At 47.7% G+C, this 25,600-nt stretch overlaps 1 protein-coding gene across 1 annotated transcript; it reads left to right on the forward strand.

Moving 5' to 3' along the window:
- Positions 1-9,829: 9,829 nt before the first annotated feature.
- On the forward strand, positions 9,830-20,885 carry LOC132587668 (zinc finger protein OZF-like). The gene is made up of 6 exons (XM_060259985.1): positions 9,830-9,970; positions 10,785-10,899; positions 12,634-12,731; positions 13,187-13,297; positions 19,740-19,885; positions 20,054-20,885. Exons 1-6 carry the CDS (start codon positions 9,830-9,832, stop codon positions 20,883-20,885), a joined length of 1,443 nt encoding a protein of 480 aa, XP_060115968.1.
- The last annotated feature ends 4,715 nt before the right edge of the window (positions 20,886-25,600 follow it).

Here is a 25,600-nt window from a genome sequence, read left to right on the forward strand (position 1 = left end):
CCTTTTAAACGTTTGCAGTGTGGAAAGAGATTCAGGTTGAGTGACACAGTTCATCAGCATCTTACAACCGATAGAGGGTGTAAAGATGGTGGGCTGAGAGTATGGCAACATAACTAAGGCTTATCTGTGTTATGTCCAATAAACTCCATTTTTAATAAATAAAAAATTATTTAGATTAGAAGGACAAAGAAAATAGCTAAATGATGAGAGTTTGGTACACAGTTCAACAACAACAAAAAATGCAACCCCCACTAACTAGCTACTCACAGCAGCCCTATCCAAGGTTTGTGCTTTTGTCAGCCGCTCTGGAGCATAGGACAAGGAAAGTATTCTGGCAGAAAGGAGGTAAGGTGGAGACTGGGAAGCTAACCAAACTTTTGTGTAACTATTCTTGTAGGAAAAGGCAGACTCAGCCTATGAACCACTTTAACCACTCATGTGGCTGTCTCTAGGGTGTCTCCCCAAAATACAAGCAACTGACTGCTGTGTTTCTCATCTGCAATTTATTAGCTAATCAGGTCGGCCTAAGGAAACGAACTTGGAGAGAAAGAGGCTTGTGGGAGTGACAGCACCTGTGAACATAGAAATTAACACACGCCCAGCAGAGCGATTCTCTTCAAGCTGGATTCTCTCTTGACACAGGGGAGAAACCACTGGAATTCTTAGAACATGGAAATAGGTTCAGATTGAGTTGCCACCTTCAACAGGACTTAAAAACCCACATGGAAGAAACGTGTTTGAGTTCTCAGAGTGCAGAACGACATTGATGAACAGTAGCAGTTGTCAACATCATTAGAGAACCCACAGAGAGGAAAAAAAAACTTTTGGATGCTCAGAGTGTGGAGTTTCACTCATCAAGCAAATCTTCTACAGCCTCTAAAAATTTGCATGAAGAGAAATCAAGTAACTGCTTAGCATATGAAGGGGCTGCGTCGGCTGAAACGGGGACTCAGACGACTAGAGAGGCAATGGCGGCGTACTCGAGACGAAGCGACTCGAACATCTTATAGAGAGGTTATGAAGTCCTATGAGATGGCAGTCAAGGCCGCAAAGAAAACTTACTTTGCGGCGGAGATTGCGTCCGCAATTTCGCGCCCGGCACAACTGTTCAATACAATCCGGACCCTTACAACGCTGCCACAGGGCAGACCAAATTTTAATGAATTGGAAATTGGCTGTGAGGCTTTTGCGGATTTTTTTGCGGATAAAATCGCATCGCTCCGTTCCGACTTTCCTGCCATATTAGATACAGTTAGCGAACCTGAGGCTCCGTGCCTGTCTTCGGATCGCGTCCTGGACGGCTTCGGCGCGCTCAGCCTGGAAGAAGTTGACAGGATCCTCCTATCTGCACGCCCAACAACTTGTAAATTGGACCCATGCCCCTCCTGGCTTATTAAGACCTGCCGGAGGGAGCTAAGATATCCTATACGGGATATCATAAATAGATCCCTACTGGAGGGGCATTTTCCATCAGCGCTCAGAGAGGCGGTGGTCCGTCCCCTCTTGAAGAAAACATCGTTAGATCCGACCGAATTGGCACACTATCGGCCGGTATCGAATTTGCCCTTTTTGGGCAAACTTATCGAGAGGGCAGTGGCGTTGCAGCTACAGAGCTTCCTGGAGGACGCTTCTATCCTTGACCCCTACCAGTCTGGTTTTCGCCCGGGCCACGGGACGGAGACGGTGCTGGTCGCCCTGGTGGATGACCTTCAGCGGCATCTGGATCAAGGCGGCTCGGCAGTGCTGATGTTGTTGGACCTATCGGCAGCGTTCGATATGGTCGACCATCGGCTTCTGGCGCGCCGCCTTGCCGACGCAGGGATTCAGGGGTTGGCCTTGCAATGGTTTTCCTCTTTCCTTGACGGTCGGGGACAAAGGGTGGCGATTGGGGAGGAACTGTCCCGGAGACACACGCTTGATTGTGGGGTGCCTCAAGGGGCGGTGCTCTCCCCGATGTTATTTAACATCTACATGCGCCCCCTTGCCCAGATTGCCCGAAGGTATGGGCTTGGGTGTCACCAATATGCTGATGACACCCAGCTCTATCTGCTTATGGATGGCCGGCCCGCCTGCGCCCCAGAAAATTTGGACCGAGCGTTACAGGCAGTGGCTAGGTGGTTTAGGCTGAGCGGGCTGAAGCTGAATCCGGCGAAGACAGAGGTCCTGTGCCTTGGTCGCTGCGGCCCGGGAAGGGAAATCCCCCTGCCAGTTTTTGACGGCGCGCCACTAACAGCGTCGGGCAGGGTTAAGAGCCTGGGGGTGCTGTTGGAGCCTTCACTGACAATGGAGGCCCAGATAGCAGCCACTGCCAAGTCCGCGTTTTTTCACCTTCGGCGGGCGAAGCAGTTGGCCCCCTTCCTGGAACGTGACGACCTGGCAACAGTGATTCATGCTACGGTCACCTCGAGGTTAGACTACTGTAATGCCCTCTACATGGGGCTACCCTTGTGCCGGACCCGGAAACTGCAGTTGGTGCAGAACGCTGCTGCCCGGCTGTTATTAGGGCTCCCAAGACGGGAGCACATTCGGCCGGGGCTCCGGGATCTGCACTGGCTGCCAGTAATATTCCGAGTCCGGTACAAGGTGTTGGTTATTACCTTCAAAGCCCTATATGGCCTAGGACCTGTCTACCTTAGGGACCGTCTTTCCCCACACGTTCCCCAGAGAGTACTACGCTCGGGTTCACAAAACCTGTTGATAGTCCCCGGGCCAAAGGAGGCCCGTCTAAAATCCACCAGGGATCGGGCCTTCTCAGTAACGGCACCTTATTGGTGGAACCAGCTGCCGGAGGAGGTGCGGGCCCTGCGGGACCTAGGGCAGTTCCGCAGGGCCTGTAAGACAGCCCTCTTCCGGCAGGCCTATAATACTGACTGACAAGGAAATCTTTTGGATGGAACAAAATGCATCTGTAGACCGCCGGTTTTTATCTATCTTGCTTTTATTAATTTATGGTTTTAATTTTACTTGTAAGTGTTTTAAATTGTAGTATTTGTATTATCATGTTGTAAGCCGCCCTGAGACACTTCGGTGCGAAGGGCGGGGTATAAATCCCAATATAAATAAATAAATAAATCTTATTTCACACCTAAAAGACCACAATAGATCATATAAAGGATAGGCACTATATATCCTCTTTTAAAAAGTGTGAATCTACGCAGAAATCCTACCTTAACCAGAAATAAATGTTAAAAATGCTTGAACAGTGGAAGGAGCTTTAGCCAAGTTTGAATACCTCAAATAGATCTCTCAGGGATGAAATCAAACACAGGCTCTGCCGGTTAGAGGAGGTTCAAATTCCATGTTTGGTTTCCTTTACCTTGGAGGTATCCACAGAAGGGAGGAACCTCATAAATGCTCAGTGTGTGGCAAGAGCTTGGGGCACAGATCCGATTTCCATGTTCTTCAGAGAATCCATACGAGATGAAACATAGCTGGTTCTTATAAGGGTTTTCTTCCGACACTCGGGTTGGAGGTTCAGAAAGGCTCATCAGAGCTCCCCTTGAATTCCTCCTTGCAGATTGTGCCTTTATGTCACAGGTTGAGAAATTTCGTCTCACTACTTTTATCTGAAAACGTATCTGCATTAGAGTTGCTCACAGGCCTGAAAAAAAGGGATGGAGAGATCTTGCCTCTTTCCCAGAGACTTAGTGTGTGGAGATGGGCATCTGAAGAGATAGATAACATCCCATAATGCCTATGTTAACGGCAGGCAGTTGGAAACCCTGGTTCTTTATGAATCAAAGAGCGCAAAACTCAGCTAAGAAAGGTTCATAGCTCATTAAAGAGATTGTAATTTTTCTCAGGTTTTCTGTGGTTTGTGGGTTTCTTATGAGTTGGGCTTCATTAAATGTGTGAAAGTGTAGCATAGCAAGTCTTTTTTGATAAGGAAAGAAATCCTCTTGCAGACGCTTGAGAATCACACCTGGGACGATGACTGATTCCCATAGATAAACCTGACCCAGTTTGCCCCCATTCGTGATTAACGCTCAATAGAGTGTTGGGTTATGATTTGGTGGATCTGGATTCAAATCCACAGTAGGCTTGGAAGGTCTTTGGATGCCCTTTAGCCTGTCACGTTTCCAGGCTAGCAGATCTTGCAGGATACTTGTAAAGTTTACATATTTTTGTAGCAGTGAGGCTTCTTCAAAGAGATGCATTTGATAGGAGCAGAAATATCAGGACTTCTGTATTTATTTCCAAGTGGGAACTGGCAAGGACTTGTGGGTTACATCTAATTTCCCCCTCCTCCACTATTTCCTGTTTCCCTTTCCTACAAGATCCCATAGTGCCTCCATGCTTCCTTCTCTTCTTCCCATCCCAAAGCCAACCTATATAGTACCTATAGTACCTTATAGCACCTGTTTTTACCTAATTTAATTAATTTATGTAACTGAATTGTATTTTAAATTGTTTGCTTACATTGTATTTTATTCAAATCATGGTATTCCATGTCTGTGAGCCGCCCTGAGCCCGCCTTTGGCGGGGGAGGGCGGGATATAAAAATAAATTTACTTTACTTTACTTACTTTACTTATATTTTTCTGCCCCTCTGTCTTCTGCTTTCCCTCTCTCCTCCAGAATCCTCTACCTAGTAAAAGTCTCTCCCAGTTCTGTGATGTTGGCTACCTGGCTGGGTGAGCCTGTGCCATAGAAAGCCCTGAAGGACTTGGTGTGCCCACTTCTCTTTCCCCTCATCCCCCCCCCCCCCACTATTTCCTCTTTCTCTCCTGCTGGCCACCCCCGTTTCCTCTGTCCTTTCCCTGCCTCAGTCTCAGCCATTCACCAATCTACTTTTTATCTGCTCCCGTCTTCAGCAACGTTTATGATTTATTTACTTTATTTATTTATAACCTGCCTGTCTCCACAGTGGAGACCGGATGAACTTGCATCATTCTTTTCTGCTCCTTTAGATCCTCACGCCAATCCTGTGAGGTAGGTTGCACTGAAAGGATGTGACTGGCCCAAAATCACCCAGCGAGCCTCCACAACGAGATTGGGATTCACATCTGAATCTCTGAGGCCGTCCTCTGAAGCTCTAACCAGGACACCGTACTGACTTCCATAGGGTGGCTGGTGTTGAACAGGATCCAGCAGCCAGTCCTTGGTCAGTCATGCAGGTCAGCGGGTCTGAAGTCACCCAGGGGTTGCTTGCTGCCAGGCCTAGCAGGTGGGGCCCAGAATTATGACTGAACTCTTGATAACAGAGGTCAGTTCCCCTGGAGAAAATGGCTGCTTTGGAGGGTGGATTCTGTGGCATCCTAAATCACTGTGGGGCTAGGCTGTGGCAGATTTCCTAAGAGCAAATATAGTGCAATTAATCCCTGAAAAGACAACCACTATGTGGGTTGTTATATATATTTCATGGTGTCACAGATGTCAAAGCTGCCAAGATGAATTTTAAAAGGTGTTCCGTATTTGCTGTCCCATGAGCTCATAATTTCTGCCTCTTGTGTCTGTGTATTTCAGTGGTGTGTGTTTCAAAGGGGCTTCCTGACACATTTCTAACTTAAGAAAAACCTGACAGATGCTGTATAGAACGGTTCCATCGACACCACTTTAAGCAATCTTCAGCAGAGAGAATGTTGGATCAAAGTTAGTCTCTTATTCCCACCCTAGAAACCCATGCTTTCTTCCTGGCTGTACCCACAAGACTGCTCAGGACATGGCCAAAAACCAGTGTTCCCTCTAAGGTGAGTTAGTGTGAGCTAGCTCACTGTTTTTCTAGCTTCCAGCTCACACATTCTTGTCTTAGCTGAGCAAAAATGGCCCCAGAGCAAACTAATGTATGCAGTTGCTCACAACTTTAATGCCAGTAAGCTTCTGAAGTAGATTTTTTGCTCACAAGACTCCACAGCTTAGAGGGAGTATAGGTCCCTCCCCACAGATCGGGACTGTGACATAGAACTGGCATTACAGGAAGCGCAAGCATGCTCAGTGGCTTTTTCACCTGCCTTTTTCTTTTAGGAAAGTAAGATCCTCCTTTTACATCAGGAGAGAAAACAATTGAGAAAAAAACTGGGCAGATAAGTCTTTATTCCAGTCGCTGGAAAGCAGAGCTCCTAATCCCCCGAGGAGCATTTGCCATTTTAAACGTTCAAAGCAGGACTTCCCAGCCAGAGCTCATTGCAACATGATTATCTTTATACGGCGGGGAGGGCTTGCAAAAGTATTGTAGGCCCTGGGGCTACCGTGCCGGCTGCTGCACAAGTCGGAGGAAAGGAAAGGTCCCCTGTGCAAGCACCAGTCGTTTCCTACTCTGGGGTGACTCTGGGCTTTCACGTTTTCACGGCAGACTTTTTACATGGTGGTTTGCCATTACCTTTCCCTGTCATCGACATTCCCCCGCCCCCAGCAAGCTAGGGACTCATTTGACCGACCTCGGAAGGAAGGAAGGCTGCGTCAACCTCGAGCCAGCTAACTGAACACCCAGCTTCCGCCATGGATCGAGCTCAGGTCGTGAGCAGAGCTTAGGGCTGCAGTACCGCAGCTTTACCGCTCTGCGCCACGGGGTCCATTTGCCAGCATCCATTTCCAGATCTGGCTCATGGCAGAAGATTCACTCACAGGCAGATCCTTGCAGCCCGCAGCCTCACTGAGTGGGGAGCCACCCTGTTCTGAGAGAGCTGAAGACCCCCTGAGAGCTACCCCAGAGGAGACCCGCTGAGCAGCAGAAGGAAGGCGGAGCTCCTCCCGGACAGGACGACACCTTTTCCTTTTGAACAAAGCAGGAGTGAAGTCGCACCTTTAAGACCAACCAATTTTTATTTAGAACGTAAGCTTTCGTGTGCTCTTAAGCACACTTCATCAGACGAGGAATGCAGCACAGTCTGATGAAGTGTGCCTAAGAGCACACGGAAGCTTACGTTCTAAATAAAAAATGGTTGGTCTTAAAGGTGCCCCTTGACTCCTGCTTTGTTCAACTGCTTCACACCAACACGGCTGCTCCCTTTTCCTTTTGTCTGCAGCACGGAAACGGTTAAACTCATAGAGCCGTTTGCTAGAGAGGCCGAGCAAGGAGCGGGGGGGGGGGCGGAAATGAGGAAAGGCTCCGGGGGGAAGCGGGAAGCGTTTGCTTCTGAATAGGAAGAGCGCGCGGGAAGGGTTGCAGATGTGGCACAGCTGGATAAAGCCCTGCAGCCGGACCCCGGGAAGGTGGACTTAGAAGTAAGGCATTGCATGATAAATGTTCAGATCTTGCAAGGTAGGGAGGCGGGGATCCTTCTCCGCCAGGGTTTTCTTCGTGTTGGCAACTCCCGGACGGCAAATTCCTGGACAGTTTTTTGGGTGGATTCTGGGAAATGCTCGGTTTGGGGACTGTAGGGCCTCAGACCGAAACAATGCCCTAGAATTCCCCCCCCCCCGCCCCAGTAAAGCCATTTCCTCCAGGGGAACTGATCTCTCGTCTGCAGCAGGTCGGCTGCAATTCCGGGAGAACTTCAGGCCCCAGCTGGAGGTTGACAACCCTGTTAGGCTCCAGTTTTGCACCGCAATGGAATTGGAGTTCCGGGGGGGAGGGGGTTATACATTTAATGTCTTTCAGTACAAGAAAGGTTAGGGGAACAAAACGGATGTTCTGTTGCTGGTCATTTTAATCTTCAAGCAAACACACACACAAAAAGCTGGTCTTTTCTCATTAGATGATAAAGAAAGGTCAGCGGGGGAGGGGGAGAACCCCTGCCTGCTTTGGAATCAACCACATGCCTTCCCACTGTGGGGCTGGTGTCCAAATCCTGTTCAGCACAGGAGAGGAACTTTTGAAGGTGAAGAGAGGGATTCTAGCAAAGATCATGGAAACACCCTCTATACCCCCCATCACAGCAGGAGGTGACTCCCCCCAACTAGGGAGAGGGGGCAGAGCATGCTGATACGGGCACACTGCCTGGTCTCAGCCTCTCACAGACACACGCGTGCATCACTGTGAGGAGCCTGAACTCACAGGGAGGGCCAGGGATGTGGGTTCAAGTCCCCACCCACAGCAGGATTTTGCAAAGTAGACATACAGGGAGAGACTCACCCCTGCCCCATCACTCCACAGTTTACCTGGCAGAAGTAGCCCTAACACAATGCCAGATTCTCCCTCCTGCACTGGGGTTTGGGTGGGAGGAATGACATCCTTTTGCCAGGTGAGAGAGGTACAGCAACTCGGGCAACTCAACAGGGAGAAACACAAGGGCACACTCAGAGGAAGTGTGAGTTCAGGTGCCACTTCAGGGGGATGGAATTCCAAGCTCCCATGGGATCAAAGGGGATGAGTCATTCATGCCGATTGGCTGGCCAGAATGTCAAGCGTTTTGGATGGTCCCCTCCAGCAGGGTACCGGTGAGATGCTTCGTGTCCATCCAAACCTGTTCCAGAACTAGACTTGGGTTTAATCCCAGAAGAGGCTGGCCTCTGGGAAATGGTCCTGATGCAGGCCCATAGCCCCAGGGGAGGGGGGCAAGCTGCTCCACCCAAACCCCCCTTCCACCTATATGGCCCCTCTTGGTGCCCCGCTATCCCACGCTTTTGTTTCCCCCCCTCACTACTCTAGTGGCACCTGCTCGCGCAGCCCCTGCCCCCCTCCGTGGCGCCTCACCCACCCAGTGAAGTGCGGGCTCCTGGGACTCTTTCAAGGCCGCCTCCCCCCATGCGTCAATCAGCTGATCGGCGGGAAAAGTGGTGATCCGGGAGGAAGTGGGGAGGAGGCTGAATGTGCTGAGAGTGCCAGAAAGCCGGCATAGGAGCCGCTGGCCTTGGCACTGCTTTTCCTGCCGATCAGCTCATCGGCAGGGGTGGGGGGTGGAGGTGGCCTTGAAAGTCCCGGGAGCCGGTGCTTCACCAGGTGAGAGGGAGGCACTGCGGAGGGGGGGGGACCGCCAGAGCAGCGGCAGCAGAGAGACCGGGGGCCATGAGAGCGGCGGACCCCTCCACCTGAAATTCTATTCCTTGGGTCCCCCCACGTAAAATTTTCTGGCTATGGACCCGTCCTGATGTCAGGGTGAGTTTGAATACAGGGTCAGGAGAAAACTGTCCTCCTCCTCTGAATGAAAGACTTGGGATATCAGCCCTGCTCCTTCAAGTGGCCAGAAGCTGCAAGGGATACTGTTTCCCAGGGTTGGTTCCCCTTAGAAGGAGGAAGCCCTGGAGCCTTTTGGCGTCCTGTGATTATTTGCTTTAATGGCAGAGCTGAGCTTGGGGGGAAGCTGGAAAATTCCCGCAGAGTAGGAGGTCCTAGACCCTCAACCGATGCCCAGAGGGAGCGTTCCTGGGCCTCAATATTCTTGAACCAAATCTCAGCCAAACCCTCTCTGCCTTTCTTTCCTGATGTCAGCTGCTTTCTTCTCGCAGACACATTCCTGCCCCTTCTCGTCAGCTGAGTCCTTCGACAGAGCTCTTGCCAAACACTTCGGTTCTGTTGAAGAGATACCTATAATGGTTGAAGGGTCACCAGTCCTTCTTGTCCCTTGGGGGCTTTCTTTTACCTTAAGAATTAGTTCCTAGGACTGACTGAACCAATGTAATGAGAGGCTACTATTGTAATAACCTTTAAAAGCCAAAAAGAGATATTAAACTTTCCCTAAGAACCAAAGAGGCTTCTCTAAAAATAGCCTGGTATGTAAGAGAGCAAAATGTTATTAAAGGGTTTTACAATTTACAAGAAGCACTTTTGTTCTGACCCACCAGGCCAAGTCTCTCTTGTCCCTGAGCATTTGAAGCTTTGTGATGTTCAGGGGTGCTATCTCCATTCTTTTTGACATGTTGCTGTCTCTCTCTGTCCCCCCAGGGAGAAGGCCCTCTTCATAGCCAAGTGAAAAGGGCATCTGAGGTGATGGAAGAGAAGGGGAAGGAGATGGAAGAGGAGGACCCAGGAGGACCTGGAACTAATGAGACAGCAAGCAAGGGCCCCCACCCCATTGAAGCTGAGAGTGGCATTGACTTCTGGAAAAGAGCTGAGCCGCAGATCCTGGCTAAGGGCACTATAACATCAGATGTTAACAACCAGAGCTTCTGGCTGTTCCACTACCATGAGGCTGATGGGCCCCGAGAGGTTTGCAGCCAGCTCCATGGGAGTGGTGTTGACTTCTGGGAAAGAGCTGGGCCAGAGATTCTGACTCAAGACAGCATAACCTCAGATGTCGATTGCCAACGCTTCCAGTTGTTCGGCTACCATGAGGCCGATGGGCCCCGAAAGGTTTGCAGCCAGCTCCATGGACTTTGCAACCAGTGGCTGAAGCCGGAGAGGCATAGCAAGAAGCAGATGGTGGACCTGGTGATCCTGGAGCAGTTCCTGACTCTCCTGCCCCAGGAAATGCAGAGCTGGGTCAGAGGATGTGGGCCAGAGAGCAGTTCCCAGGCGGTGGCCTTGGCGGAAGGTTTCCTCCTGAGCCAGACAGAGGAGAAGAGGCAGGCAGAACAGGTGAGGGGATTTCCTCCAGGCAGGGCTTTTTTTTGCAGAAGCTAATTTGCACATTAGGCCACACCCCCTGACACCAAGCTTGCCGGAACTGCATTCCTGTGCATTCTTGCTAAACAAAAAAAGATCCCTGCCTCCAGGTATGTCTGATTCAAGCATTGAAATCTGGCCTTAAGTTTCCCTGCCAGACATTTGTCCATGTGTTAAAATCATCCCAGTGGGAGATTTAACAGCCACCTTCATCAGCCTCTTCTACTAGAGAATTTCAGTTCCCTCCAGGTAACTCACCTGGTGTGATGAAACCAGTGTTCAGAATCCGGGAATGGACCAGGCTCACTTGCTTGGCCTCTTCTCTTAAATCTCTTCCCTCTCTTCCTTGCTCCTGTTTCAGGCGTTGAGACCCTCTGTGAAGACAGAAGCCACAGTCTCTGATGCGGAAGGAGCTCCTTCCGAGGAAGGCCGAAGGGCACAGGGTGTGGAGCATGCCCAGGATGCCCTCCCCAGTGGTAAGGACTCGTGCGGGGATGCAACTGGGGCACACTGTGAATTTGATGGGTGAAGAGTTCAGGTCCGGAAAAAGTTAGAGATTTCATCACACAACTCAGAATTAATTTACACAGCACTCCGTGACCAGTAGCTGTGATGCCTCCAAAGGGAGATTAGACAAATCCATGGAGGGCCATTCCTCCCATTGATCTAAATAGTCATATCTCCCCATCCTTCCAGAAGAGGAACTCAAGGCTGGCTCAAAAGAGGAAAAGCAGGAAATCTCAGCCCAGTGATTCATTCTGGTGAACAAAGGGAGCATCCACCTTCCTGGGCAGCAGAGCTCTGAAAACCAGCTCCTCAGGCCCAATAATAATGGGGAAGGTTGACGCCTGTGTCTGTGCTTATATGGGGCATCTGGTGGGGTTCTGTGGGAAAAGGGATGCTGGAGTAGAGATGGCAGGCTATGGCCGGGCAGCCCCAGGAGCTTTTGGAAGGGCCTTGAGGCAGATGTGGTATCATGTTAGTATTGCGCCTGGCTGAAAAACTGCTAGTGAAGATAGCATGCCAAGAGACACTTTGAAAACTCGCTCCTAGTATCCTGAAGTCTCCAAGTCTTGCCTGGACCGATTGTGATGTTGACATGTCATGTGACATCATTTCCTCCCCCCACTCCTTCCCTCCCTGCAGAACGGAAGTCTGACATATGCTGGCAGCATTTATAACCCCTGAGGCTCATAGGTGCCTGGTGTTTCTCTTCTACCTCTATCAGAATTTGGTATAAAAAGTGTTATGAAATTTGCTGAGCGCACACAGGGCAAGGTTTCACAATCCTGGGAAACAGGAAACAAATAACCAAGCACCAAATAACAGTGTGTGAAACAGGAAACAAATAACCAAGCACCTTTCTGTCCTTTTTCCCAGCCAGAGGCAGTGAAGAGGTGCTGTTGAGCCACAGTCTTTTCAGAGATGTAGAAATGGCTGCTGCCCCTCCAGTCCAGGTAGGAGAGATGAGCAGGGGATAGCATGGGTCCCTCCTGCTTTCTCAGGAGGGCTTTTGCTCCTGCAGTTTCTACAAGGTGTCTGGGTGAGAGGTCTTTTGAATGCCATCCCTCTTGCCCATTTCAAGCCACGCATCCTGTACCTTCCCAGAGTACTCCTTCCAGAGTGCAATCTTTGCCTGGCCTAATTTCTGAGGAGGGAATCTATTTTTTCTTTCAGGGTCTCATTTCCTTTGAGGAGGTGTCCGTCTGTTTCACGGAGGCAGAGTGGGCCATGCTGGATCCGGGACAAAGAGCTCTGTACAAGGAAGTTATGTTGGAGAACTATGGGAATGTGGCCTTTCTGGGTAAGGATCTCTCATAGGCTCCAAAGGTTGGAATTGTTACCATTGTGATGAGGTCTGAATCAAAAATATTGAGTAGCATAAAGACATACCCATAAAGACATGAGCGTTTAGTCTGTCCTCAGCCTATGATACTAGAGACCTTGCCATATAGACATCTTCTTGCTTGCTTTGGCCATGTTAGATACTTGTTATGTGGCCCCTTCAGCCGTGGCTTGTGGTGACCTGGGAGAAGAACCGCTTTGAATTACCGTATTTTTTGCTCCAAAAGACGCACTTTTCCCTCCCCCAAAAGTGGGGGGGAAAGTGTGTGCGTCTTATGGAGCGAATACTGACAGCCCCACCCCCACCCCCTGCACTTCCGACGTGCTTCTCTCCCAGCTCCAATTCCCCCCCCCCCACTTCCCAGCTCCGTGGCTTCTAGCGCTGCCTCAGTGCCCTCGCCCAGCCTCCGCCTCTTTGAGGGGGCGGGAAGACGAGCCGGTGGAGCAGAGACAGCATCGCTTGGTATGGAGCTAAACAACATCTAGACTCCAATGAAGTTCGCGCTGCTGCCTCTTCTTTCTACCAACGCCAAACACTCCATTCCCAAACTGAGGCTGCAGCTGTTTCCCACCCTCGACAGACGACGCAGCTCCAACTTCTCCCTCTTTCTATTTGTTTACAATCAGATGACATCACTCCTGCCCGAGCCCCCTCCCTCCGCCCTCACTCCCCTTTGTGCCGTAGACGGGAGATGGTTGAAGTGTTTGTCAACGTCGCTGCTGCCCTCCTGCATCAGCGGGAGGCAGATGAGTTGGGCAGAGCTTTTCAATTCAGTTCTCTGAACACGCTCAGTGCTTTCCCTAATTCTCTTTTTCCCTGACCCCTGGCACTCACGCTCCCCTCCGCCCCCTGCCCTCTCACTCAACCACCAGAGCTGGCTGCCCCTTGCCCCCATGCATCCTTCCCTTTACACCCAGGCCAGCATGATATGCGAGATCGCCGCGGCTGTGGGCTTCATCTCCAAGTTCCTGTGCTCCAAGGAACTGATGAATGAGTGGCAGTTGCAAACGTTCAGCCAGAGCCGGCAAGTGAGAGAGGGGGGGGGGAGACTTCAAGAAGGAAAAGGGGAAAAGTTGGATCTTCATGAACTCATATGATTTTTTACATTGAAATGAAATAAAACCACTGTAATTCTATAGATCCTGTCTTAGACTATAGGCAGGACCACAAAAATCCTGCTTCCACGGATTTGTGGCGCTTCAGCAATGCAAAAACAGGGTTCCAAAGCAGGGATCCTCATGAATTCATATGATTTTATGGTGAAATGATATCAAACCAACATCATGTTGTAGATCCTCTCTTAGACTATAGGCAGGACCACAAAAATCATGCCTTCACGAATTTGTGGCACCACAGCACTGAAAAAACATGTTTCCAAACCACAGATCCTCATGATTTTTGCTTTGGATCCCCCAAAGCTCACCATCTATTCTTATATCGTGTCCATGGGCAGAGTTTGCACCCCAGAAATCGTGGATCCACGGCTTCGTGGCAGTGCCAGGGACCAAAAACTTGGTTTTGAACCACGGATCCTTATGGATCCTCATGATTTTTGCTTTGGATCCCCCAAAGCTCACCATCTATTCTTATATCGTGTCCATGGGCAGAGTTTGCACCCCAGAAATCGTGGATCGAAGGCTTCGTGGCAGCACCATGGACCAAAAACTTGGTTTTGAACCACGGATCCTTATGGATCCTCATGATTTTTGCTTTGGATCCCCCCAAGCCCTCCATCCAGTCACATATCATGTCCATGGGCAGAGGTTGCACCACAGAAATCATGGATCCACGGCTTCGTGGCAGCGCCAAAGACCAAAAACTTGTTTTTGGACCACGGATCCTCATGGATCCACATGATTTTTGCCTTGGACACCTCCAAGATCACCATGCAGTCACATATCATATCCATGGGCAGTTTGCACCCCAGAAATTGTGGATCCATGGCTTCGTGTCAGCACTGTGGAACAAAAACTTGGTTTTGGACCACGGATGCTCATGAATCCTCATGATTTTCACTTTGGGCCACCCCAAGCTCACCATCCAATCAAGGTGGAGGGAACAGCTGAACCGCCCTGGGAGCGCCCCCCCCCAGCAGGAGGAAGAGGAGGAGGAGCCCCATGGCTTGGGGCTGGCGACCGGGTCCGCTGAGTCTGCAGCACTTAGACTATGTGTTCCTCACGTAGTATTCACAAGTATTGGTGCCTTTTTGCCAGTCCCGTTTGTGCTGAAGGAAGGAAGGCTTCAAGGGGCTTGGCCTAGGAGGGGTGGAAGTCTTCACTCGGTGATGGCGGCCAGTGCTCCCGAGGCGTCTTTTTCAGTTACAGTATGTAAATAAACATTAAATTTGCCCAAGATGGGTTTTTTTTGGAAGCAACAGTGGGAGGGCTTCTGGAGTTTTGGCCCTGCTGGTGGACATCCTGATAGCACCTGGGTTTTGGCCACTGTGTGACACAGTGATGGACTGGATGAACCCTTCCCTAAGAGCAGCAGCAAAAGATAATGGTGATATTGGATTTATATCCCAACCCATACTCTGAATCTCAGAAGGGCTCACAGTCTCCTTTATCTTCCTCTCCAACAACAGACACCCTGTGAGGTAGGCAAGGCTGAGAGAGCTCTCCCAGAAGCCGCCCTTTCGAGGACAACTCCTATGATAGTGATGGCTGACCCAAGGCCATTTTATTACACTATTTGGTTCAGAATATTTTTTTCCTGTTTTCCTCCTCTAAAAACTAAGTGCGTCTTTTGGTCAGGTGCGTCTTATGGAGCGAAAAATACGGTACTGGAACTTCCACCTGAGAATGGGTTTTACCTTGTAACGGAGCCAGTGCGTCATAGTTTTAGTGAGCCTTTAAATCTCTAATTTTGTTGTTTTATCCTCACAATCTTGTGTTCCTAACTAAAGTATTCTGGCACCATAAGAAAAATATATCTTAATTTCCTTTTGGAAAAGCTAGCTGTACAAATACATGAAATTCTTGGTATTCGATGGCACCTCCTGTTGCAGACTAACTATTCCAGTTTGCAGCCTGCGTAGAACTATTCACTGTGATGAAGCAAGATAATATCAAGGCATACGAGCATGGCATGAGCATAACGTTAGCATGGCTTCCATCTACTCTATACCCGTCATTATTTTTACCACTCTGGGGTCTGGTGGTCCTAGGAAGTCAATCAAGAGTTCTCCCTTCTTGAATTTTCCAGAGACTGTCGTTTGTTGTTCAGACGCACAGTCGAGTCCGACTCTTTGCAACCTCATGGACAAAGTCACGCCAGGCCCTCCTGTCTTCCACCATCCTCCAAAGTCTGCTCAAATTCGTGTTGCTGTCCAACCATCTCATCTTTTGCCGTCTTCATCTTTCTTCTGCCTCCTGTCTTTCCAAGCATCAGGGTCTTCCCCAGTGAGTGCTCCCTTCTCACTTGGTGGCCAAAGTATTTGAGCTTCAGCATCTGATCTTCCAAGAAACAGCCAGGGTTGATTTCCCTTAGGACTGACTGATTTGATCTTCTTCAGTTCAAGAGATTCTCAAGATTCTTCTCCAGCGCCACATCTCAAAAGCATCTATTCTTCTGTGCTCGGCCTTCCTTATGGTCCAACTCTCACAGCCATACATTACTACTGGGAAGACCATTGCTTTGACTATACGAACTTTTGTTGGCAGGATGATGTCTCAACTTTTTATTATACTGCCCAGGTTTGCCACAGCTGTCCTCCCAAGGAGCAAACATCTTTTAATTTCATGGCTACAGTCATCATCTGCAGTGATCTTGAATCCCAGAAATGTGAAGTCTGTCACTACTTCCATGTCTTCCCCTTCTTTTTTCCAAGGAGTGATGGGGCCGGATGCCATGATCTTAGTTTTTTTGATGTTGAGTTTCAAGCCTACTTTTGTGCTCTCCTCTTTCACCCTCAACAAGTGGTTCTTTAGGTCCTCCTCACTTTCTGCCATTAGAGTGGTATCATCTGCATAGCTGGGGTTGTTGATGTTTTTCCCGGCAATCTTAATTCCGGTTTGTGCTTCATCCAGGCCAGCATTCCGCATGATGTACTCTGCATATAAATTAAATAAGCATGGTGACAATATACATCCTTGTCGAACCCCTTTTCCTATTCTAAACCAATCAGTTGTTCCATATCCCGTTCTCAGTTGCTTCTTGACCCTTATACAGGTTTCTCAGGAGACATGTGAGGTGGTCTGGTACTCCCATCTCTTTAAGGACTTGCCACAGTTAGTTGTGATCCACACAATCAAAGGCTTTAGTGTAGTCAATGAAACAGAAATAGACATTTTTCTGATACTCCCGCGCTTTCTCCATAATCCATCAAATGTTGGCAATTTGATCTCTAGTTCCTCTACCTCTCTGAAACCCAGCTTGAACTTCTGGTAATTCCCGATCTACATACTGCTGAAGCCTAGCTTGTGGGATCTTTAACATGATCTTGCTGGCATGTGAAATGAGTGCAATGGTGCGATAGTTTGAACATTCTTTGTGATTGGAATATAAATTGACCTTTTCCAATCCTGTGGCCACTATTGCGTATTCCAGATTTGTTGACATAATGTGTGCATCACTTTAACAGCATCATCTTTTAGGACTTTGAATAGCTCAGCTGGGATACCATCATCTCCGCTCGCTTTGTTGTTAGTAATGCTTTCTAAGTCCCATTTGACTTCACACTCCAGGATGTCTGGCTCGAGGTCAGCGATTTCACCATCATTTTTTTCAAGGACATTGAGATCTCTCTTGTATAATTCTTCTGTGTATTCTTGCCACCTCTTCGTGATCTCTTCTGCTTCTGTTAGGTCTCTACCATTTTTGTCCTTTATCATGGCCATCTTTGCACGAAACATACCTCCAATTTTCTTGAAGAGATCTCTTGTCCTTCCCATTCTGTTATTTTCCTCTATTGCTTTGCATTGTTCCTTCAGGAAGGCCTCCTTATCTCTCCTTGCTGTTCTCTGAAAATCTGCATTCAGTTGGGTGAATTTTTTCTTTTCACCTTTGCCTTTCACTTTCCTTCTTAGCTATTTGTAAGGCCTCATCAGACAGCCACTTTGCTTTCTTGCGTTTCTTTTTCTTTGGGATGGTGCTGAATGCTGCCTTCTGTACAATGTCACAAAAACCTCCATCCATAGTTCTTCAGGCACTCTGTCTATCAACTCTAGTTCCTTAAACCTATTCTTCACCTCCACTGTATATTCATAAGGGATGTGATCGAGGTCAAACCTGAATGAACTAATGGCTTCCCCAGTTTTTGCCTGAATTTTGCTGTGAGTAGCTCATGATCTGAGCCGCAATCAGCTCCAGGTCTTGTTTTTGCTGACTGTAAGGAGCTTCTCCATTTTTGACTGCATATATAATCAATCTGATTTCTGTGTTGCCCATCAGGTGATGTCCACATGTACAGTCACCTTTTAGGTTGTTGGAAGAGGGTGTTCGCTATGACCAGTTTGTTCTCTTGACAAAACTCTTTCCCCAGATTCCTTTTGTTCTCCAGGGCCAAACTTGTCATTTGTTCCGGTTACCTTTTGACTTCCTACTGTGGCATTCTAGTCCCCTATGATGAGGAGGACATCTTTTTTTGGTGTTAATTCTAGAAGGTGTTGTAGATCTTCATAGAACTGGTCCACTTCCAGAGGATGTCAGCACCCTCTTAATCCCCCCTCTCTCCTGATTCCACAACTGAATAATGGTTCTCCGGATTAACCAATTCCCACATTTTGGAGTCTGGCCTTGAAAAAGATAACAATGTTGTCTAGAGGGATACTCAAATCATGAATAGCTGCAAGATGGACCAGGACCCTTAATGCTCATGTTAACCCTTGGGGGAACTAGGGTGTTTTGCTTAACAGATCCATTTCCCATATACTGGTTGGGATTGTGGGCTTTGTTGTTGACTATAGTTCCAAGCTTTCCAGAATAATTTTCACTCTTGAATTTCTTTCCGTCTCCATATAAAATTGATCACTTTCTCTCTGCTCTGAGCTGCATCACCCAGGATACGCTGATCTTCTCTACCTTGCTAAAAGCGGCCCCGTGGCGCAGAGTGGTAAAGCAGCAGTACTGCAGTACTGTGGTCTGAACTCTCTGCTCAAGACCTGAGTTCGATTCCGGCGGAAGCTAGATTCAGGTAGCTGGCCCAAGGTTGACTCAGCCTTCCATCCTTCCGAGGTCGGTAAAATGAGTATCCGGCTTGCTGCGGGGAAAGTGTAAAAGACTGGGGAAGGCAATGGCAAACCACCCTGTAAAAAAAAAGTTTGCTGTGAAAACGTTGTGAAAGCAACGTCACCCCAGAGTCGGAAACGACTGGTGCTTGCACAGGGGACCTTTCTTTTCCTCTAACTTGCTACCTAGTTGTGTATAATGGTAAAGAGCAGGAGCCTCTGGCTGCCAGACAATCTTAGGATCTCTTGGCTGCATTACACAGTGTCATATGATAAATAACCAAATATTTTCTCTCTTTTTCTCTACGTCTCTCCTTGTGAAAGAAGCCAGCAGTGTTAGAGAGACTATGGAGGAGACAGATGACAGCTTTGCATCCAGAAAAAGGCTGGAGAGTTTGTCTAGAGGATCCCAAGAGCATATTTCCCTCCCAAAAGAGATGGTTGAGAGTGAGTATTCTTCACAGATGTCAGGGAAAACAGGCAAGGAATAGCCATGGGGGATTTCTGATCGACTTCTTAGCAATATATCGTTTGGAACAATCAAACAGCCTACTGAGTCAGGAGGGGGGGAGGCCTTCTGGGAGGCCTGAAATCGGAAGGCTCAGAAATTACCAGCAAGATCTCATCTGTTGATTTTGGGGGGCAGAAGTTTCCTTAAATACTAGATAGTGTGGGAAAAGGTGGAGGGGAGGTTAAGATCAGCCAAGCTGTATGATGCCAGAGGGCTGTTAGTCCTTTCCTACTGCAGTCCCATAGATGCCTTTGGATCTCACCACCCCACCCAGGTGCTAACAGGATCTCTCTCTTTATTCCAGCAGAGGAGGATCAGATGAATGGGGAGGGTGAGGAATTTCAGCAGCAAGGGCTGGAGAAAGTTAAAAATGAAGAGCTGCATGAAAATTTCAGGAATCGAGGAAGACCGAAGAGAAAGAAAAGTGACTGTAAGGTCGAGAAGCAAGATGGAAGCAAGCATAGTGAATATTTTCCAAATCACTGGACAATGAAGGCAAGTAAATCCATTCAGTGTGGGAAGGTCTTCAGAAAGAGATCACCCAAAACAAAACACAGAGGGGAGAAACCTTCTGTATGCTCAGAGGACAAAGAGAAATGCAGTCAGAATGGCCCTCTTCTAAAGCACCAAAGATCCCACAAAGGAGAGAAACCGTTTAGAAGCTCAGAATGTGGAAAGAGATTTGGATTGAGTGGCCATCTTAAGAAACATCAAAGAACTCACACAGAGGAGAAACGTTTTGAATGCTCAGAATGTGGAAAGAGATTTGGTCAAAGTGGGGAACTTAAAAAGCATCAGAGAACCCATACAGGGGAAAAACCTTTTGAATGTTCAAAGTGTGGAAAGAGATTCAGTCGGAGTGACAATCTACAGAAGCATCAGAGAACTCACACAGGGGAGAAACCTTTTGAATGCTCAGAGTGTGGAAAGAGATTCAGGCAGAGTGGCCATCTTAAAGAGCATCAGAGAACGCACACAGGGGAGAAACCTTTTGAATGCTCAGAGTGTAGAAAGAGATTCAGGCAGAAAGGCTTCCTTCAGTTGCACCACAGAACTCAAACAGGGGGAAATCCTTTTGAATGCGCTGAGTGTGGAAAGAGATTCAGTGAGAGGAGGACTCTTAAATCGCATCAGAGAATCCACACAGGGGAGAAGCCTTTTGAATGCGCTGAGTGTGGAAAGAGATTCAATGAGAGGGGGACTCTTAAATCACATCAGAGAATCCACACAGGGGAGAAACCTTTTGAATGTGCTGAGTGTGGAAAGAGATTCAGTGAGAGGGGGACTCTTAAATCACATCAGAGAATCCACACCGGGGAGAAACCTTATAAATGCTTAGAGTGTGGAAAGAGATTCAGTGAGAGGGGGGCTCTTAAATCACATCAGAGAATCCACACAGGGGAGAAACCTTTTGAATGCTTAGCGTGCGGAAAGAGATTCAATGAGAGGGGGACTCTTAAATCACATCAGAGAATCCACACAGGGGAGAAACCTTTTGAATGCTTAGCGTGTAAAAAGAGATTCCGTAAGCGGGAGACTCTTAAATCACATCAGAGAACCCACACAGGGGAGAAACCTTTTAAATGCTCAGAGTGTGGAAAGAGATTCAGTCATAGTAGCAATGTTCAAAAGCATCAGAGAACCCACACAGGGGAGAAACCTTTTGAATGCTCAGAGTGTGGAAAGAGATTCAGTCATAGTGGCGGTCTTCGCATACATCAGAGAACCCACACAGGGGAGAAACCTTTTGAATGCTCAGAGTGTGGGAAGCGATTCAGTCGGAATGACCACCTTCAAGTGCACCAAGGAACCCACACAAGGGAGAAACCTTTTCAGTGCTCAGAGTGTGGAAAGAGATTCGGTCAGAATGACCACCTTCAACAGCATCAGAGAACTCACACGGGGGAAGCATTGGAATGTTCAGAATGTGCAAGATGATTTAAATAGGAAATCCTCTTGCAGACGCTTGAGAGTCCCACTTGGGGCCATGACTGATCCCCATAAATAAACTTGACCCAAAGTGCTGGGTTCTGACTTGGTGGATCTGGGTTCAAATCCACACTAGGTCTGGAAGGTCCAAGATCTGTTTGGTCCAAGCTCTGAGTTCGATCCCGGGGGAAGCTGGGCCCAGGTAGTTGGCTCAAGGCTGACTCAGCCTTCCATCCTTCTGAGACTGGTCATATGAGTACCCAGCTTGCTGGGGGTAAAGTGTAGATGACTGGGGAAGGCAATGGCAAACCACCCTGTAAAAAGTCTACCATGAAAACGTGATGTTGGGGAGGGACAGTGGCTCAGTGGTAGATCATCTGCTTGGTAAGCAGAAGGTCCCAGGTTCAATCCCTGGCATCTCCAACTAAAAAGGGTTCAGGCAAGGAGGTGTGAAAAACCTCAGCTTGAGACCCTGGATGTCAAGTCGGCTGAATTCAATAACGAGTCTTCGTTGAAACAAAGTAGCTAGTTTATTGATATCATTGTTCTCGACTACAGAGAGATTGAAGGACTGAAGACCATACAGTAAAAGCAATCATATTAAGGTACACATCAAAGGGATTCTTGAGGGAGGGGTACACTATGCAGGGTACATTCACACATTGATGTTACTATTTCGTTCCCAGGCCCGGTTTGGCCTTGAGCGTCTTCTCCTCCAGCCTCCCACTGACGCCTTGCCTGAGAAGGCACTATAATCTCTTTCCCAAATTCCCATTTCAAAGCAATGCTACATAACAAAGGAAAGGAGGGGGGAGAGGAGAGGACAGCTAGCAGCATTGGTATACAGTATGGCTTTACCCAGGATGCTCCTCTCCTGAACCAAAGATTGAATACAGACTTGACCAGAGTTAAAGCAGACTTGACACTGGAGAGCCGCTGCCAGTCTGAGTAGACAATACCGGCTTTGATGGCACGAGGGTCTGATTCAGTAGAAGGCAGCTTCATGTGTTCAAGCCATCGCTGAAGCTGCTGCTGCCCCCTCTCCAAAGTTGCCTGCTTCTTATCTACACAGCTCTCCCATCCCAGGTGTGCTTCATTTACAGTGCTGTGTAGGATTTAACCCCCTGCTATCCTGGGCCGCCATTCTCATGGAGAAGGGCTGTATGGCTCACCACTTATCTCCTCATGGGATTTCCACTACAGTTGGCTTGTGTGGGAGCCTGGGCAATTGCCACCTGCCATCGCCCGCCGGTTCTCGGAGGTTTTTGTTTAGGACTGAAGTTAAATCAGATGCTGATTACCGATATTAACAACGTGATTGAGAGACGGCTGTTACTGATTCTGGAAAAGTTCGAAACAGGCTCAGCAGCCACCTGTTTCAGGGTACTGTGATTCACTTAACGACCCTGGATCTTAAGCTACTAGATCTCACAGAGGAGTTCACTTCTTCAGCTTGATCCCAGCCTTCCCAGGCACACTCCCCACTCCAGGCCCTGCGGGAGAAGTGGTCCTGCAGATATGAGGGACCCTGAAGCCCATGGTTTGTAATAGCGGGTAGCTATTCACTCTGCTCTGGTAAGACCTCACCTAGAGTATTGTGTTCAGTTTGGGGCACCACATTTTAAGAAGGATACAGACAAGCTGGAATGGGTCCAGAGGAGGGCGACAAAGATGGTGAGGGGTCTGGAGACCAAGTCCTATGAGGAAAGGTTGAAGGAGCTGGGCATGTTTAGCCTGGAGAGGAGGCGGCTGAGAGGTGATAGGATCACCATCTTCAAGTATTTGAAGGGCTGTCCTATAGAGGGTGGTGTGGAATTACTTCCTGTGCCCGGAAGGTAGGACCAGAGCCAGGGTTTTATGCGATAAGGACCAACATCGTCTTGTGATCCCTGACTCAAAGGACATTCGCCTAGCCTCAACCGGAGCCAGAGCATTTTCATTCTCCCAAGTGAGATCCTGCTCACGACCTGAATTCGATCCCGGCAGAAGCTGGGTTCAGGTAGCCAGCTCAAGGTTCTCAGCCTTCTATCCTTCCAAGGTTGGCAAAATGAGTCTCCAGCTTGCTGGGGGGAAAGTGTAGATAATAATAACATTTAATTTATATTCCGCCTTTCCTGCCAAAGCAGGCTCAGGGCAGCTCACAACATAATATAAAATACAAAGATTACATAATAAAACAATCTACAACATTATACTATTTCTTTAAAATTCCCTTAAAACCACATTTTAAGAAGGATATAGACAAGCTGGAACGGGTCCAGAAGAGGGCGATGAAGCTGGTGAGGGATCTGGAGACCAAGTCCTATGAGGAAAGGTTGAAGGAGCTGGGGATGTTTAGCCTAGAGAGGAGGTGGCTGAGAGGTGATATGATCGCCATCTTCAAGTACTTGAAGGACTGTCATAGAGAGGATGGTGTGGAATTGTTTTCTGTGGCCCCGGAAGGTAGGACCGGAACTAATGGATTGAAATTAAATCAAAAGAGTTTCCGGAAGAACTTCCTGACCTTTAGAGCAATTCCTCAGTGGAACAGGCTTTCTTGGAAGGTATGCTAGGGGAAGGCCTGGATATAAATTTGATAAAATAAGTTTTTCAAAGTTTGCCTTTCTGAAGTCCAATCTGTAAGTCTGACTACGTATAGCTTTTCCCTTCCCTAAGACTGTAAATTCCAAATTCACATGGTCACTACTGCCCAAGGTGTCCACTATTTCCACTTCTTCCATCGATTCTTCCTTGTTGGTGAGAATCAAGTCCAAGATAGCTGATCCCCTTGTTTCTTTCTTCACTTTCTGAAAAAGGAAGTCAGCAAGACAAGTCAGGAATCTATTTGACTTTTCATTTTTAGCAGTTGGACTTCCAACATGTCTGGGTAATTGAAATCTCCCATGATCACTATGTCCCTTCTCTTGGAGAACTTTGCAATCTGTTGTATCTCATCCAAGTCCTCTGCCTGGCTTGGTGGTCAATAGCAGACCCCCACCATAATATCACTGTTTTTTTCTTACCCCTTTTATTTTTACCCGGAGACTCTCAACTGAGCTGCCATGTTCAGATTCACATATTTCCTCACAAGTATATACCTCCTTCACATATAATGCTACGCCTCTGCCCTTTCTCATTTGTCTGTCCCTTTTAAATAAGTTGTACCCCTGAATCCTAATATTCCAGCTGTGAGTGTCATCCCACCAAGTTTCAGTAAGGCCTATTATGTCAAAGTCTCCTTCCTGAATTAGGTCTTCCAGTTCCTCCTGTTTGTTTCCCATACTCTGTGCATTAATGTAGAGACATTGGAATCCACGTTTTATCCATCCCGAGGGTTTATTTTCCATACAAACCTGCAAGCTTTAGCTTGGAGAAACGTCGACTGCGGGGTGACATGATAGAGGTTTACAAGATAATGCATGGGTTGGAGAAGGTAGAGAAAGAAGTCCTTTTCTCCCTTTCTCACAATACAAGAATTCGTGGGCATTCAATTAAATTGCTGAGCAGTCTGGTTAGAACGGATAAAAGGAGGTACTTCTTCACCCAAAGGATTATTAATATGTGGAATTCACTGCCACAGGAGGTGGTGGCGGCTTCAAACATAGCCAGCTTCAAGAGGGAGTTAGATAAAAATATGGAGCAGAGGTCCATCAGTGGCTATTAGCCACAGTGTGTATATATATGTGTATATATATATATATATATAAAAAAAAATTTGGCCACTGTGTTATACAGAGTGTTGGACTGGATGGGCCATTGGCCTGATCCAACATGGCTTCTCTTATGTTCTTAAGTTCACATCACCTAGCATATGCGCAACTCTTTGCAAATCTTTAATGTTCTTATCCCCAGTTTCTGGCATCATACGAGGCTTTGAATTATTGTCTCGTTCCCCCATACAATTTAGTTTAAAGCCCTCATTAGGTTAGCAAGGCTGTTACCAAACACCCTTTTCCCTATCGTCATAAGGTGCAAACCATCTCCCGATAGATGACCTTGGAGGTCCCTTTCAACTCTATGATTCTAATAGCCCAATTTGATTAATAAAAGAATAATATAAAGATAATCCAGTCAATCAATCCAAATCCATAATGTAATCAAGAGGGATTCAATTAATTCACTATCTCCTATACAGAATTAAAATACAATCTGGGGGGCCACTATGTGATTTAATAGTGTATTTCTTCTGAACCAGTGCAAACATCATAAGGATCCATGAGGGTTCATGGTCTGGAACCATGCATTTGTTCCATGGTGTTGTCACTAAGCCGTAGAGCAAGCTATGCCCATGGACATCATATTTCATGGTATGTTTGGGTGACTGAATGCAAAGACTTTGAGGATCCAAGAGGATTTGTGCTTTAGTACCATCTTTTGGCAGAATGGTGTCATCATGAACTCATGGATCCAAGACATTTCTGATGTAAACCATGACCATTGTCATGATATGTGATATGATGGGGGGGGGGGCATCCAACGCAAAAACTCCAAAGATCAATGAGAATCCATGGTAAAACATGTTTTTACAGCATGGCTTCTCAAAGAAAGTGTGGATGTATGATTTCTGTGGCGCAAGTTGTGCCATGGATATTACAAGATTTGATGGTGATGTGGTGACGCCAAGTAAAATCCCAGAGGATCCATGTTTCAAAACCATATTTTGGCTCCATGATGTTGACAAGAAGCTGTGGATCCATTAATTCTATGGTGCAAACCCTGCCCATTGACATGATATGTGACTGGAT

The sequence above is a fragment of the Heteronotia binoei genome, chromosome 19 (genome assembly GCF_032191835.1).
Source record: "Heteronotia binoei isolate CCM8104 ecotype False Entrance Well chromosome 19, APGP_CSIRO_Hbin_v1, whole genome shotgun sequence".
Taxonomy (NCBI): Eukaryota; Metazoa; Chordata; class Lepidosauria; order Squamata; family Gekkonidae; genus Heteronotia; species Heteronotia binoei.

Bases quoted from the DNA above. Each gene is read 5' to 3' on its own strand.
- LOC132587668 (XM_060259985.1), top strand. From the start codon at position 9,830: ATGGAAGAGGAGGACCCAGGAGGACCTGGAACTAATGAGACAGCAAGC. The intron at 9,971-10,784 runs GTTAACAACCAG...CTCCTGTTTCAG, and splicing joins AGGGCACTATAACATCAGAT to GCGTTGAGACCCTCTGTGAA. The intron at 10,900-12,633 runs GTAAGGACTCGT...CCCACTTCCCAG, and splicing joins CCAGGATGCCCTCCCCAGTG to CTCCGTGGCTTCTAGCGCTG.